The sequence below is a fragment of the Oryx dammah genome, unplaced genomic scaffold (genome assembly GCF_014754425.2).
Source record: "Oryx dammah isolate SB20612 unplaced genomic scaffold, SCBI_Odam_1.1 HiC_scaffold_22, whole genome shotgun sequence".
Lineage (NCBI taxonomy): Eukaryota > Metazoa > Chordata > Mammalia > Artiodactyla > Bovidae > Oryx > Oryx dammah.
Window position 1 is genome coordinate 36,763,101 of NW_024070206.1, and position 14,959 is coordinate 36,778,059.

The following is a 14,959-nucleotide window of genomic DNA, read 5'->3' on the forward strand; positions in this document are numbered from 1 at the left end:
AAATAAGAATTTCCCAGCGCCTACTCACTGTTTTCAGTGATTTGGCCTCTTCTAACCTCAGATAGGTAGGATTTGGAGGATACCTGATTCTAACCCAATATATTTCTTTAAAAAATTTTTTAAATTTATTTTATTCAAGTCAGTTTACAATGTTGTGTTAATTTCTGCTATACAGCAAAATGATTCAGTTATATATGTGGGATTCCTTAGTTCCCTGATCTAGGGGTTGAAGCCAAGCCCCCTGCAGCAGAAGCACAGTGTCTTAACCACTGGACTGCCAGGGAACTTCCCTACTATCTTTTAAGGCTCACCAGTTCATCTGTATTTGTCTTTTCTCGTATCTCCTGATCGCACAGGTACTACATTCTCTTTGCACGCCATTGGGTTACCTGGTTCCCAGCTTCTTCCATTTATGATATGATAGCCGGTCTTCAATCTCTTGTCAATATGGAGTGGACTTGCAATCTTCAGAATCTCTTCAGACAAATTCCCTCTGCTTCATGAGGATGGGAAAGAGAGTCTTTGGAAAGCTATGCACTAGGTCCAACTCACTAAGGAACCAATGCCAGAAGAACTTTTAAAATTGCTTTATTTATAGACATTTCAGAACCACTGAAATCAACGAATTTTTTTTAGACACAACATAACCATGTTTATCTTGAGGTACACATTGGGCCCATAGATAATGCTCTGGAAACAGTGCAACGGTTAACTGGTAGTTAACCCCAGGTTCCAAGACAAGAAACTGTAAAGATGGTTACAAAATTCTTCGAAAAGAATAAACCATTTCCATTTAAGTCAAGGAAAATGTGCACATTTTTGATGGAGTTCAATTTTTAGGCTTAGCTTAAACAATATTTTAAAGGGAACCTCATATGAGAATGGGAGAAGATGTTTATAGGTAGGAAATGATCTGAGCTTTACATGAGGTTGGAAACAAGAAATTCATAATCCAATAAGTTCATTACAAAACTCATAGCCTAAAAATTAAGAGCAGCAAAATTACAGAAGATATTTGTACAGTTTTAACATAAATCACATTTACCCTTTGTTTCTGGCTTTCACAAGGAGACAAATTTTCAAACAGCAAGTTCTGAAGACTAAACGACGTGACTGGCTAAGAAGTAGCCATCAGCATTCCACACGATCACAGCCCCACCCTGTAAAAGTCCTACTTTCCATTATTTGCCCTCTGGCTATTTTATTTTTCTTGCCCCAGAGTTTGATGCCATTATGAGAAAAATAGTGGGAATTGGTATAATGGTGGTAAGTTTCTGAAAGTCTTGTGTGTCCAACAACAGATTTCACTTTTGTGGTGGACTGAAGTTGAAATTTCTTTGAACAGTTCACTAGGGTCTTTGGAGAACTGTCTGATTTTCCAGTTTGTTATTCAAAATGTTAACCTCACACTCTTTAGGCATGATGAGTAGTGACTTGTGTGTGACACGGAGTGTTGGTTAAATGATGGACCCTCTATTCATCCACACTCACTCCCTGAACTGCTCGAGGAGTCGTGTGGACAACGTGCAGTTGGTTCTGGAATGTCACCAGAGGGTGTTTGCCCATGTGTCTGAAAACAGGTGGAATGGACAGTCATAATATTTCCCCATAAGACTGTTTTATTTCTACACGAGACATGAATAAACACCGCAATTTAGTCGAATGGGCAGCTCGCTGCAACTTCATAAACTCGAATGGCATATGTGGGTTGAAAGGGTCTCAATGTAAATTTCACAGTTCATAAAGTTGAGTGGCTCAACTTAAAAGAGAGAGAATATGCAGGCGTTTACGAGAAGCTGAGAGAACGGATCTGTGAGTGCTTGAGTTCGCCTTCCCTATGTGAGTCAGCCCCACAGTTTACATTTTCGCTGCTTGGTTTGATTTATTGCTGAGTTTCCTTTCTGATGGGGGTCGGGATGATTCTGGCCATGAATTTAAGGACCCCAAATAAGAATCCCATTTGGACACTTTCTCCCAGGCCTTGGGGTCAGTGCACTGTGAGGCACCTGCCAGAGAGGTCCTGTCCTGACTTGGTTGGTTAGAAACGATTCTGGGTGTGGGGGTCACTTTTCAAGGCAAAACCGCAGCTCAAGAAGGGAAGGGCTGTCTCCTTCCTACCCCTGTCCTGCACTTCTTGTCGCAATTCTCTGTGGCTCGGCAAGCCTTGTCTAGTCAGGGTGCCATGTGGCTTCAGACATGCCAGAAGATACTTATTACCAATTAAAACAAAATTCCACTCAGTAAAAAAGAATACTAGCCAGTGGGACTCTGAGATGTTGTGTGTCTCCAACGCTTTCCAAGTTTTGATGGTCTTGCAGTGTTTCTTTGATACTCCTTTCATAGAAGCTGCCGTTTTTTCCATCTGTGGCTTTTTGAAAGACGGAGCACACTTAACTGTCTCTATATCCAACTGCTCAGAAGATTTCATGTTTCTCTAACAGACTCAATCTCAACAACTGTGGTTTTAAATATAAACATTATGAATTCCGAGAGGCCAGGAACTGTCCTTGATATCAGCCTGTCAAGTCGTCCTAGCACGGTGCCCAGCGCACCGATGATGCTCAGTGAATTTGAGTGTGTGACTAAAAGGCCATGTCGTCCCTGCCCTCAAGGAGTCTCTATGTTGCCATCAATATAAACTCAATATACATAAGCCAAGACAAAAAAAAACCCAGAAGGAACTTTTTTTTTCAAAGGAAAAAAAAGATAAAAAGAATCAGTTGTTCATGTGGGGCAACCTTCATAGTAAATTCAAACCTACCTATTCCTCCCTCCTGAATTGAGAACGGTGTCTGGGCGTAAGGATTCGTGAGTGGGTTCAGCAAGATTTTGTCAGAGAAAACTTGCAACTATTCAACAGCCTCCTGTTTTTATTTTAAAGAAAGGTTCTGAGAGGTTAACTCGACCTAAGGGGTTGCCCCTGGCACTGAAGGATGGTTTCCCAATAGGAAAAGTCAGAGCGGCCGTATGCCATCTAAGTGCCATACTGGAAGCTTCTACACAGACGTGTCAGTTACTTATGAAGCGGTGACCCAGTCTGACAAGTTTTACAGGGTATTCTTTTTATGGGGTACTTTTAACCTAGAGTATTTGTATTTTGAGAGACATGTGAAGGGAAAGAGGCTTTATTTAAAAAAAAGATATAAGATGGAAAATGAGACAGTGTATCAGTTCACCTCAGTTCTAATTCACCTCAGTTCTAAAGAATGAGATGGATTAAAAATATCTTTCATGTCAGGAAATGAAGCCATACTGAACAGGTCTGCAAAACTAGAACTGGTGGGTTTTGTCTTTCCACTCGTGGACTCATTTTGATGAGCAGGAAGAGTAGATAATAACATACAAGCCAATTCTGACACCTGGGTGGCTGTCTGTCCATCTGGAATGTGGGGACAGACCTCAGGAAGGCAGGGCTGAGGATGATGACCTGTTCGGAGAAGGAAAATGTTTCTAAGATTTATATTCCTTCAAAAAGTCAAGAACGATATTGATGCCATTGTACTTTGGAATAGTTAATCATGTTGGGCAAAAACTGTCAGTTCCAGGGTTTGGGAACTGTTGGAATGAAAGGATGGTAAGTCATGTATTTTCTTTGGACGAGAGGAAAGAAGAGGTTTCTGAACTAGACAAGTACTCTTACTGATGCTCTAAAAAATGATGCCACAGCCGTAGCACAGATCAAAGCAGAGGGTGGCGTGTCTGACTTCCGAGCTCTCCTAAAGCACAAAGCACGTTGAACGCGAGGCATGGCTCTGAAAACTGCTCTCCAGACCCCTCATCGCCAGATACCAGGAGAAGACCCTCAAACCCGAGAATCATCACTCAACAGAAATGATCAGTTCCCCAGACGTGAATGGGCACGGGAGTAGTCTATGCAAAACCCAGCCTGTAACAGGTTTAAAATTCAACCTAATTCTTCAATACAGACTCTCTACTGGTTTGTTCCAAGTTTTCCACGCTGGAGCCTGGTAAGACTGAGCTTCGAGGGACAGGATTCTGAGAATCTTTGACATCATTCTGTCCACTCTTCCTTAAGAGTCGACTTAATTAATGGCCCCAAACTTTCAGTGGATATTTGAAAGTGAACAGATGTTACCTAAAAGATCAGACTCATAGGGATGTTGAAAACATACATTTGTCTCATGTCTAGATAAATACACATACACACATATATTCTGGGTATTTTTTCTCTGCTCAATAAAATTAGCAGCTACAGATAAATTGTTGTGGTCATGATTTATTATTTCTAAGGACGTCTTATACCCTCCTCTACCAGCACAAGACTTGATAAAATGCCTTTTGATAAAAAGATCCCCATCAAGCACATAACATTGCAGTGTCATTTCATATTACTAACATTTTCAGGCACAAGAGGAAAACAATTAGCACTGAGCAGTCCAAACAACAGAGCACAGACTAGAGTTAATTGTCTGAAGTTGATTCTCCCAGAGGAGGGAATTGTTCAAAAGCGTGTGTGTGTTTGTGTGTGTTTAAGATTTCTTGTGTTTCTCAGCTTTGGCTATTTTGTAAATAAATATCAGACCTTCTTGCATAAACCTACTTGGGTAAGAAGTATTTCTCTGAACATGCCTTTTGTCTTTTAGCAGCTGTTGAGTGTTGAGTGACGTACAAGGCACACCTCTAAGTGTTCTGTACAGCATTTTTATTGGATGTACAAAATAGCCTGTTCACCATTCAAAAATTGTAATCTGCATAGTAAGAGTTTTCTCTTATCCCTATTTACAGCGAAGGTTTTTAGTGCAAAAAAAAAAAAAAAAAAGAAATCCATGAAACCGTGTCCCAGCCAGTCCCATCTAGCACAACAGTTATCAGTTTTGCTCCATGCCAGCTGGGCTTATTTGGCTATATTTTGGGTCTCCAGCCGTTAATGAATTGCAGGATTTTCTTCACCTGCAGTTTGCTCAGTTTGAAATCCTCCGAGAGGATTTCTTCCGTGAGCTGAACGAGCAGATTGCCGTCGATCTTCTCGGTCACGAAGAACACGATGACGTCCTCTGACAGCCCGATGAACCGCAGGGACTTGGACACCTCTTCGACCGAGAGTCCCGACAGGTCGGCAGGCGGCTGCCACGGGGACCCGTCGCCGCAGGAGCGGGGGGCCAGCTGCATGTGGATTGGCGACGAGAAGGGGTAGGGCGCGGAGAGGAGGTCCGGCGCGCCCTTCTGGACGAAGTACGCGTCCTCAGACAGGTCCGGCGACCCGGACTTGGGGGCTTCCTCAGCACCGTCGATTTGCAGGGGCAGAGGCGGGGTGTCCGGGGCCGCTTTCTCTTCCAGAGGCCTCGGGGCCCGGGGGGGCAAGGCGGGGCAGGAGCTGCTCTGCTTGGCCGGCCCGCCCGCCAGGCTCCTGTCGCCCGAGCGCTCCAGGCAGTAGCTGGCCGACTTGGGACAGCCCGCGGGCTCCGCGGGGCCCGGCCCGGGCGGGCTGGCGGCCAGCTCGCGGCCGTCCAGCTCGAAGGCGGCTGGGCAGTTTCTCTTGGGCGTGCCCGGCGTCTTCTGTCGGGGGTAACTGTAGCTGCGGCTCGGATCCAGCAGGAAGTCGCTCCTGGTGTGGGTCTCCGACGCTCCGGAGTAATGGTTTGGCCACGAGAGCCTGGAGGACAGAGCTTCAGAAGTGGGGCTGCCGCACGGGGACTTGGGGTCCACGGAATCTGCCTTCACTCGGTTACACGGGTAGCAGGACACAGGAGCGCTCTCGGAGGGACTCGTCTCACTTTTAGTGACGCTGCTTAAAAGCCAAACACAGAGAGGGGTGAGTGAGAAAGTGATAGTGAAACATCCAGCCTAGCTTTAGCCCATCGATGTCACTTCTGAGTAGAAAAATGTTGTTAGGAAGCAAATATTTCTTATCATGAATTCAATAAAGTATCTACTTCACTTAAAAAAATTTAAAGAATCTTTAAATTACTAAAATACATCAATAACTATGGATATGAAGATACTGACTTAAGAAGCCATAGCAGAGATGGCAAATAGATTTTTAACTACAAGAAAATAATTTGTTAGTGAGTGCCTGGATCTTCGTGATGAGAAACATCTTTAGCCTTGTTCGGGCTTATCAACAATAGGGTCTGATTAGTGACGTCTGCAGTGGACAAGGGGGGCGTGAGGGAACAGTTAGTGGGCGTCTTGGGCTACAGTGACAGGACTACCATCACCACCACCGATGACCTATCCATCCAAGAGGGTGAGGCTGGAAGAAACGTTTCAAATACAGTGCTTATGCTTGCCTTGGTTTCTGCACAGTTAACACCAGCATGAAGATTTAAATGTTCAGGGAACAAAAAACACCCGCCAAGGAGAGCTACTGTAACCCGTCAGGAAGATGAGTGACCCCCTGCAGCTCTGGGGCCCTCTCTTCAGAACAACTATGAAACCCGAGTGCGCTCAGAGTGGGTGACCGAGGTGGGGTGGGGTGGACAGTGGGTGGAACCGATTCCGCCTCTTTGGGAGAAGAGAAGAGGCACATTCCCGGCTGACCTTGCGGTTTCACAGCCTGACCAAGAGAAGTGGGTAGACCTAAATTTGTTTCTCTAGACACAAACAGTTGACAGTTACACAGAGATAGACATAATGTAATATAATGAAAGATTTCTTAAAAAAAAGTTCTCAGCCTGTGCCAACCATGGAATGAGCCACACTGCAGAAGCATTCACTCAGGGCACCGGGAGGATGGAAATGGAAGACGGTCCGCCAGTGATGGTCAGGAAGGGACCCTGGCTCTGGGTGGAAACTCAGAGTGGAGGCAGCACTCCTGTGATTCTGCGTCTCCCTGGAAGTTGCTGTCTGCTCGGCTGAATTCAGAGTGGAGAGCAGCATTGGCTAGGCTTTATCACTAAACCCCGCACAGACTCTGCAGTCTGCTCATGCCACCGGCTCCTCCATCCTAGCTCAGAACCAACAGGGTCTATGCTCGTCCAGTAATAATAAAAAGAAAAAACTGCCTTTCCTATCACCGCGGAGAGGGGCCGGCTCCCTGACACTGTCTGCAAGAACCGGGGGCCTCGGCTGCTGAGGGGACTGTGGGGGAAGCGGGCGCTGGCATAGGACTTACATGTCGTGCAGCCCTGAAGAATAGTAGGACAAGGTGGGGCTGGGCGAGCGAGTCTGCGGCCGCGCCGGCTTGGCTGTGCGAGGAGGGACCGAGGGGCTGGTGGACTGAGGCTTTGCGCTGCGGGGCGGGACCGGCGGCGCGTTCAGGAGCCGGCACTCTTCCCGGACCTGGCGCAGAAGAGAACACGCGGGGTTAGCGACACGCGACCCGGAGGGGCCCGAGGCTGCTCTGACGTGACACCGGCTGCGATGGACAGAGGGGAGGGGTGACCTGAGCCGACAGGGGGCTGCCAGACGTGGAGCGATTTTGCAAGAAACCAGTTTGGCAAATGCTGCTGAAATGTAGCAAGTAGCGGGGAAGGACAGCCCAGGGAGGGCGCCAGTGATCCGTGGGGACGCAGAAAAGAGGAGCAGGAAGAAAGTACGGGTGTAAGAGATCACGATCTTACTAGAGGATGCCATTCTCCCAGGGAGTGGTGTTTCTTCACTGTTCAAGCTGAATTCGACTTGATCCAAACCTTAGGGGCAGAGCAAACCTTGTCTAGCGGAAAAGCTCCTCCAGGTAAATGTGCACCTCAATCCCCTGGGGATCTTGTTTCTTGCAGATTCTGACTCAGTAACCAAGGGCGGGGCCTGAGACTGCATTTTTCTAACAAGCTCCCTGGTGATGTGGACCGGGCTGGACCACAGACCGTACATACTCAGAAACAAGGCGGCAGATGGTGGAATGAGGCAGCTCTCCAAATCCCCAAAATAGTACTGTGTATAAGAGCTGCCTCTGCCTCTCTCACCCTCCCTTCATCTTCCCACCAGAGAGGAGGCAGGTGACCCGTGCCAGCAGCAGCCTGCCTTCACCCCGGCTTGTTTGTGATTCACAGCCGGCATTCAGAACATGGTTCTTTATAATGAAGATATTTTATGTACTTCTCTGTGTCAGACAGCAGGGGGCAGTTTATACCTGGTTCAGCTACTCTACCCTTCATAGATAAAAACTGAGCCAATTCTGACTACAAAAAAAAAAAAAAGGAAAGGAAAAGAAAAAGCCTTCGCCTGCTTTTAGGCTGTTTCCACTTTTTTTTTTTTTTTTTTTTCACCTTTTCCTTGATTCCTCCATCTCAGGGGCCCTGGGGTAATGAAGGCAATGAAATAACAGCTCCCATTAGCTTTTGGTTTGTAGTTTGCTTAAGACCAAATGAGATGGCCCCTGTTACATCACATTGGCTACCACCTATGCTGCACCCGGCCTCAAACTGGCTTCCAAGCCCTGATTCACTTGCAGTAGAAATCCAGCCATTATGAACAGTTATGTGATCCTGGGTGACCCGGCAAATCTCAACTCTAAGCGAAATGGAAGCCATTAAAAGTCTCATCCATTGGCATTTCTCCCTGGGCCTGCTCCCACCCAGAGGACCCACCAGATACAAGTTTTCATCTCAGCAGCTCTTAGGCTGAAACAAAATATTCAGAGCAGTGGATTTTCTTCAACAGCTGCAGGCTTTCCCCTTTTGAGCTTTTCTTAAGAAGGTGGTGGTAGAGGAAATGAGGTTTGCATAAGGAAGAGAGAGGCTTGTAAGCTGGCCCAGGGGGGCTCTTGCCCCACTTTGGGGACTTCTGCAGAAGCTGAGAACCAACCAGGACAGTAAAAAGCTCTGGTTGGGGTGCTCCCCTCCCTGACTTTTGGAAGCATGGACTGATTACAAACTAAGTAAAATAGTGTTTCCATCTTGCTAGCAAACTGTAAAGTAGCCAACTGTGTTTCTTTTCTTTCTTAAGGAATGTCTTTAGGGTGGATGGGTGTAACATCTATAGATGTGCTTGGTTCTGTTTATGCTAGAGTGACAAGAATCACGGAAAACATGAGAGGCTAAGGAGTCTGTCAATTTTTTTGATTTTAAAACTAGTCACGTTTCAATATGGGATTAGCGAGAAGTATAAGGGTTAAGGCTGAATCTGATTTAGAAATTTCTAAATTTTGGAATTAGTCATTAAATACACTTAATCGCTGACTTAGATGTCAATGATGATATGCTAAGATGTCAATTACAATTGCATTTTTTAAATGTATTTATTTTTAATGTAAAGATATGACTTTACAATATTGTGTTGGTTTCTGCCATAGGATCATTGGCTGATCTAGGTCTGCTGCTGCTGCTAAGTCGCTTCAGTCGTGTCCGATTCTGTGTGACCCCAGAGATGGCAGCCCACCAGGCTCGGACGTCCCTGGGATTCTCCAGGCAAGAACACTGGAGTGGGTTGCCATTTCCTTCTCCAATGCATGAAAGTGAAAAGTGAAAGGGAAGTCGCTCAGTTGTGTCTGACTCTTAGCGACCCCATGGACTACGGCCTATCAGGCTCCTCTGTCCATGGGATTTTCCAGGCAAGAGTACTGGAGTGGGCTGCCATTGTCTTCTCCTAGGAACACAGAAAAGCAGCCACATGCAGTTGAATTTGACCTCTGGGAAGCCCTCTCTTTTATCATAAGGTTCCCTACAGCTGCTTCTGCCTCCTCCTTCCCTAACTGGGCAGTCAGTTCTTAGAGCTTCCGCACAGGTTGGGGGTAGAGAGAGTACTATTAATAAAAAGAGGTATTTGTAGGTGACAGGGCCTGGGGAGGTGAGCTTGGCTGACCGAGAGCCTTTTCAGCTAAACTCCAAACAGTACCTGAAATATGGAAAGCTCCTGAGATGGCCACAGGACTCCTGAAAGGAATTCAAGAACAAAAGGGTGTGTGTGTGTGTGAGAATGAGAGAGCTGCTTACCCCTGGGATCTGATCAGTGGGGAGATACTAACATGAGGCCAGAAAAAAAAAGAGTTCTTCCCTTGTGATGAGAAGGCAGTGTTGTTAAATCACTTCAGTCCTCTCTGACTCTTTGTGACCCTGTGGACTACAGCTTGCCAGGCTCCTCTGTCCATGGGATTCTCCGGGCAAGAATACTGGAGTGGGTTGAGCAGACAGTTTGGGTGTAATCACGTGACTTCAAGAACTAGGCTTATCTGAAATCCATTTCGGAGACAAAGGTAGTTAAAAATAAAACAAAACCTGACTTCAAAGGGACCCCGTCCTGGATAAGAACTGAGCTGTCGTGTGGTGGAGGCACAAATTAGTGCTTCACCCAGCAGGTGTGGGAGGGCAGCCCGTGCTGGGTGAGCCCCGCTCACAGCTCTGCAGACAAATGCATCTCCAAGGGTTACTCTCAACCCATGGCTGCAGATGTGGGTGCTTGAAGGAAGTTGTACAGCAGTGTATTTTATGGGAAAAAATTATATATGCTTTAGGGTTCTGAGGTTACATATCACAGGGTTTATGGTGCCATCTTACTTCCTAACTCTTACATCCTTTCAACAGAAATCATTCTACTTTCCTTTGGATTTAATTCATCATGGGACATTTGTATCCAGGGAAAAGTAGCTGTGGCTTGAAATGTATTTCATCTGACAATAAAAGGTAATTTACAAGACCGGATGGCCAATCACCCTATTTCCAGTTTTCCCTCATATTCCTTTTCATGCTGAAGCGTTACATTTTCAGCACATTCCTTCTAAAAGTCTCAGCATGTGGCTTTCATCATGTTACTTCCCATCTCCAGGGGCCCCTCTGGCTATTGGACAAAGTCCAGCTTCTCCTGCCTCCCATCGAGGCCTGCAGCAGTCTTTCTAGTGATTTCTTCCCATCTGATGCCATCTTTCTAGTATTTCCCCTGCTCTCCTCTGTATGAACACACACAGGTCCCTCCAGTGGGACAGGCTCAGTGTCACCTAAACTGATTCCTTGTACTTTCCTGCCTGTCTGTGCTTTAGTTCCAACTGCCCCCCATCACGCCTAAGGCCCAGCCCCAACCACCACAGGTGCGGTTTGGGACCGTCACACACAGCAGTCAGCACTCGTCACTGCTTCTGAACTCTGCACAGATGCGTCTGTATTGACTCACTCTCCGTGTTATATTCAAGGAGCCTGCAAGTGGACGTGCTGGGGTCATTGTTGTTACTGCTCTGTGGATGGCAGAGTTTGGGGACTGACACCCTTGGCCCAGACATGCCACCTAGAATGGCAGGCAGAGGTTACTGGATGCCACCAGACAGACTCAAGGCACTTTTGTCTTTAAATGGATACCATAAGAATGTCTTTTATATTGTTATGTGGAATCTGATATTTTTATGTGGAAATTGATACTGGTATCAATTTAGGGGGAAAAAGGGGTGTAGCAGACCTGGGCGTGGTATCGGTGAAAATGACAGTTATTTCTGAACTGGGAATGCTGTGGCTTCATCAGGGAAGTGTGGGGCTGGGGGGGGGAGGTATTTGGATGACCAAGAATAAGCCCTCTAACGCTGGTGCTAAGCGAGGAGCCGGCATTGTGTCTGAGGCAGGTGTTATTACCTATCACAGATTATGGGTGACTTTTGCCTACTGGTTGGTGATCTCTGGTGATGAGCAGCTTGAGTGTTTACAGCCAAGCTCCTGGCACCTGGTTATGATGGGGGTCAATCCATAGCACAAATTCAGGGCGAGCAAACTCCCACCCATACCCAGAGCCTGGCTTTACCAGCAGTTCTTTGGTCTAAAGCCTTTCTTTCCAGCAGTTTCCCCGCACCTCACCCCCCCCACCCCGCCCCAGCACAATCTTCTCATCCTTGCCCCTTTACAAGTCTTGTCCCTTTTCTACAGCAATGTTCAATGATCCCATCTTATCAGAGATAAGATACACTGCCCTGGAGTAAGACACTTCTTCCCAGGGTTCAAGGTGCAGACTGCTAACCCAGGGCTAATCAGAGAGCAGATTTATTGTGAGGACGAATAGCGAGCTCCACCCTTTCTAGAACCGTCACTTCTCTCTAGTCTATGAAGCATATGTTCAGCGAGGCGTAGGCAAAGTGACTGTCTCTAGTGGGGTTTGAAGGAGGCTGTGGAAGGTGCCCGTCCTGGGACTAACAGCCAGACCACAGGGACCATCTATTCCCACCACCCCTAAAAGTCTGAAGAACATGCATCAGTTCCCCTTTTCCTACAAACATGAATTCCATTTACAACTGACTTGTTCAGTTCCGTGCCGGGTGCCCACACAGGCTCACTGAGCTGGTGTGGAGTAGGGCTGCCGAGGATGAGGAGCCCCTGGAATTAGCTGGCAGGGGGGTTGATGGAGGCCAGCGCATGACAGATAGAAACAGGCTCCGTAACAGCAGAAGGTGGAACGCAGATTAGTGGGAGGATCATGGATGATTCAAGAGGCAGAGGGAGGACAAATTCAGGCAATTATGCTGAGGAAGTCTGGAGGCGGAAGGAGTTGTGAGCGTGCAAGAGAGGCATGAAAACACCCCCAGAATGATGATTTGGTCTGGGGGCTTAGAAGGCGAGACAAATCTTGGTGCTACTGATTCAGACAGACGCTTAGCAGAACGGGCGTTGGGAGAAACTGAGTAGTTCAGGGTTGAAAAGAGTTTGAGCTCAGTGTTCTATTGACAGAATCTGAGGACGTGAAGAGGGCTGAACCCCTAAGAGGCAGCAGAGGAGGAGACCAAGACGGAGAAACACAGGGGCCCACACCTCACTGCTCAAGGCAGGGAACAGGCCCTGATGGTGTCACAGAAGCGGACGGTGGGGAGGACAGCTCAGGAGAGGGATGGGGTGAAGACAGTGACGGCAAGAAGTCCAGGCAGGTCGGGAAGATGTGCGACAATTAGCAGGTCACTGTGGATCTTAGCACAGGAAGCTTCAGTTGAGTGAGGAGACCAGAAGCAGATTTCAGGGAAGTCAGAGCTAGAACAGGAGGCCAGGGAGAAGTTAGTGAGGACAGACCATTCCTTACAAGAAGGAACAGGGAGGAGCTATTAGAAAGGGATACCGGACTGAAGGAGGCATGGCTTTTTTCTTGGAAGAAACTTGAAAATGTGCCTGAGTAGGTACTTGCACGCACGTGACCTGGAGGTCAAGTGTACACTGACTCCAGGGACAGACAGAACACACTTCCCCAAAGTTCTCTGCTTTCCCCAGGCCAGTACCGGCCACGGAAAACCAGAAAAATAATGGCAGCTGGTTATCTCAGAGCTTCCCAGGTGGCGCTAGTGGTAAAGAACCTGCCTGCCAATGCAGGTAAGAGATGCAGGTTTGATCACTGGGTCAGCAAGATCCCCTGGAGGGTACAGCAATGCACTCCAATCTTCTTGCCTGGAGAATCCCACGGACAGAGGAGCCTGGCGGGCTGTGGTACACAGGGTCACAAAGAGTTGGACACGGCCGAAACAACTTAGCACAAATGCAGAGCAAAGATGGACACACCCAGAAGAATAAGTGACTTCGGAAAGCTTTGTGTAGCTATGTGAAGGTGGTTGACAAGATCAAAACCCAATTCCAACCTGTGGTCAGAATCTCATGCATCACACAGTGGGACTATTGATTTTCAGAATACTCTCCAGAAAGTGTAACTTGGTTCCCTGACTCCTGGAATAGGCATTTAAAGGATCCTTTCTCCTCCTCACTCCTCACAGCTGAAAGTCTGTTTAGCTCGTGGGGGGAACTGAGCCTCATCTGAAGGACCAATAATTTATGAAAAATGGAAAACAAGGTCTTCTCCCTAAATAGTCACATGTTAAAGACAATGCATGAGAATGTGTTATGTTACAAATACAAAGCTCGTTAGAGCATGGTTGGAAACGGGTAAATGTAAATGTTTAGCAGACAATTCAAACATTACATACAACTGCAGTATCTTATACACATGAACTACTTTCTTCTGTGACATTCTCTTTCTCTGATACTTCCTATGGATTAAAACAACACAACAAAAGACACACAGTATGCCTATGAAGCTACTCAGCATAGGAATGGGGGATTTTTAGTCTGATGATGCTTCTTGGAAAGTCTCAGCTTCTCAGAACTCTCTACTTGCCTTAGGAAAGAAATGACACTTTCACACCCCATTCATCCACCAACTGGACCAATGAGAGAGCTTAGGAAAATGGAATACTTACAATGACATGCTCCTTGCTGAACTTTTTCTGGGGGAAAAAAATTTCATAGCAGCGCCTGTTGTTTAGTTGCTAAGTCATGTCCAACTCTTTTGCGACCCAGGGACTGTAGCCCGCCAGGCTCCTCTGTCCATGGGATTCTCCAGGCAACAACACTGGGGTGGGTTGCCACTTCCTTCTCCAGGGGATCTTCCCAACCCAGGGATCAATCCTGTGTCTCCTGCATTGGCAGGTGGATTCTTTACAACTCAGCCACCTGGGAAGCCCATAGCAGTAATTACTCAACTTTTAAATACAAGCAGTGGATCTGAAAGCAACTGTTATTAAGAGTCCGCGAGTCCATGTCTATAGTCTAAAGTCCGGCATCCCATGCCTGCAGATGAAAACCTTGGTGCTCAAAGATCACACTGCTTGGTCACTAACGGGCTGCAGCCGTCCTTAGGCAGACCCAGGGTCACTGCTTTTATGCTGACAATAGTTCAGAAAACAGACACGATAGGTGAGCTTGATCTAAAACTGGACTCACCTTCACTGTGAGTTTTCTTCTCTTAGAAAGCTGACTTGGGTATCATGTCAGTGTTCCAAAGAAAGGAGTTTTGTGACCAAGCTTCCCTGAACTTCGTAACTTTGCCTTGACCGCGTGCCCTCTGCCCTGTATTTTACATTTCTTCCCACACTCCCTCTCCCAGATAACACAATCATTACAGCCTTAAGAAATCTGATTTATAAAGAGGCTTTTATACAAAGAGTTCACAACCCTGTCACATACTCATCAGGGGTATTCTCAGCCAAACAGAAATTCAAGTTTTAGAATGACAATGTGGCCATCAATGAATGTCTCTTTGATGGATTACGCAAGGGTAGATGTGATTTACAGTTGAAATCCTGATTCTCAGATGTGTGCGTTTCTTTTTCGCCATT

At 46.7% G+C, this 14,959-nt stretch overlaps 1 protein-coding gene across 2 annotated transcripts in view; it reads right to left on the reverse strand.

Annotated features, from left to right (window-relative positions):
• Positions 1-572: 572 nt before the first annotated feature.
• GAREM1 (GRB2 associated regulator of MAPK1 subtype 1) overlaps positions 573-14,959 on the reverse strand; it is a 234,782-nt gene continuing 220,395 nt past the window's right edge. Inside the window, exons 5-6 of one of the 2 annotated variants that reach the window (XM_040264800.1) lie at positions 7,076-7,242; positions 573-5,746 (exon numbers count right to left, since the gene is read on the reverse strand). In XM_040264800.1, coding sequence (XP_040120734.1) covers positions 4,864-5,746; positions 7,076-7,242 — 1,050 coding nt within the window. In that variant the 3' untranslated portion in view covers positions 573-4,863. Of the gene's footprint in view, positions 5,750-7,075; positions 7,243-14,959 lie in introns of both variants that reach the window. The other variant, XM_040264798.1, reaches the window with a different exon arrangement.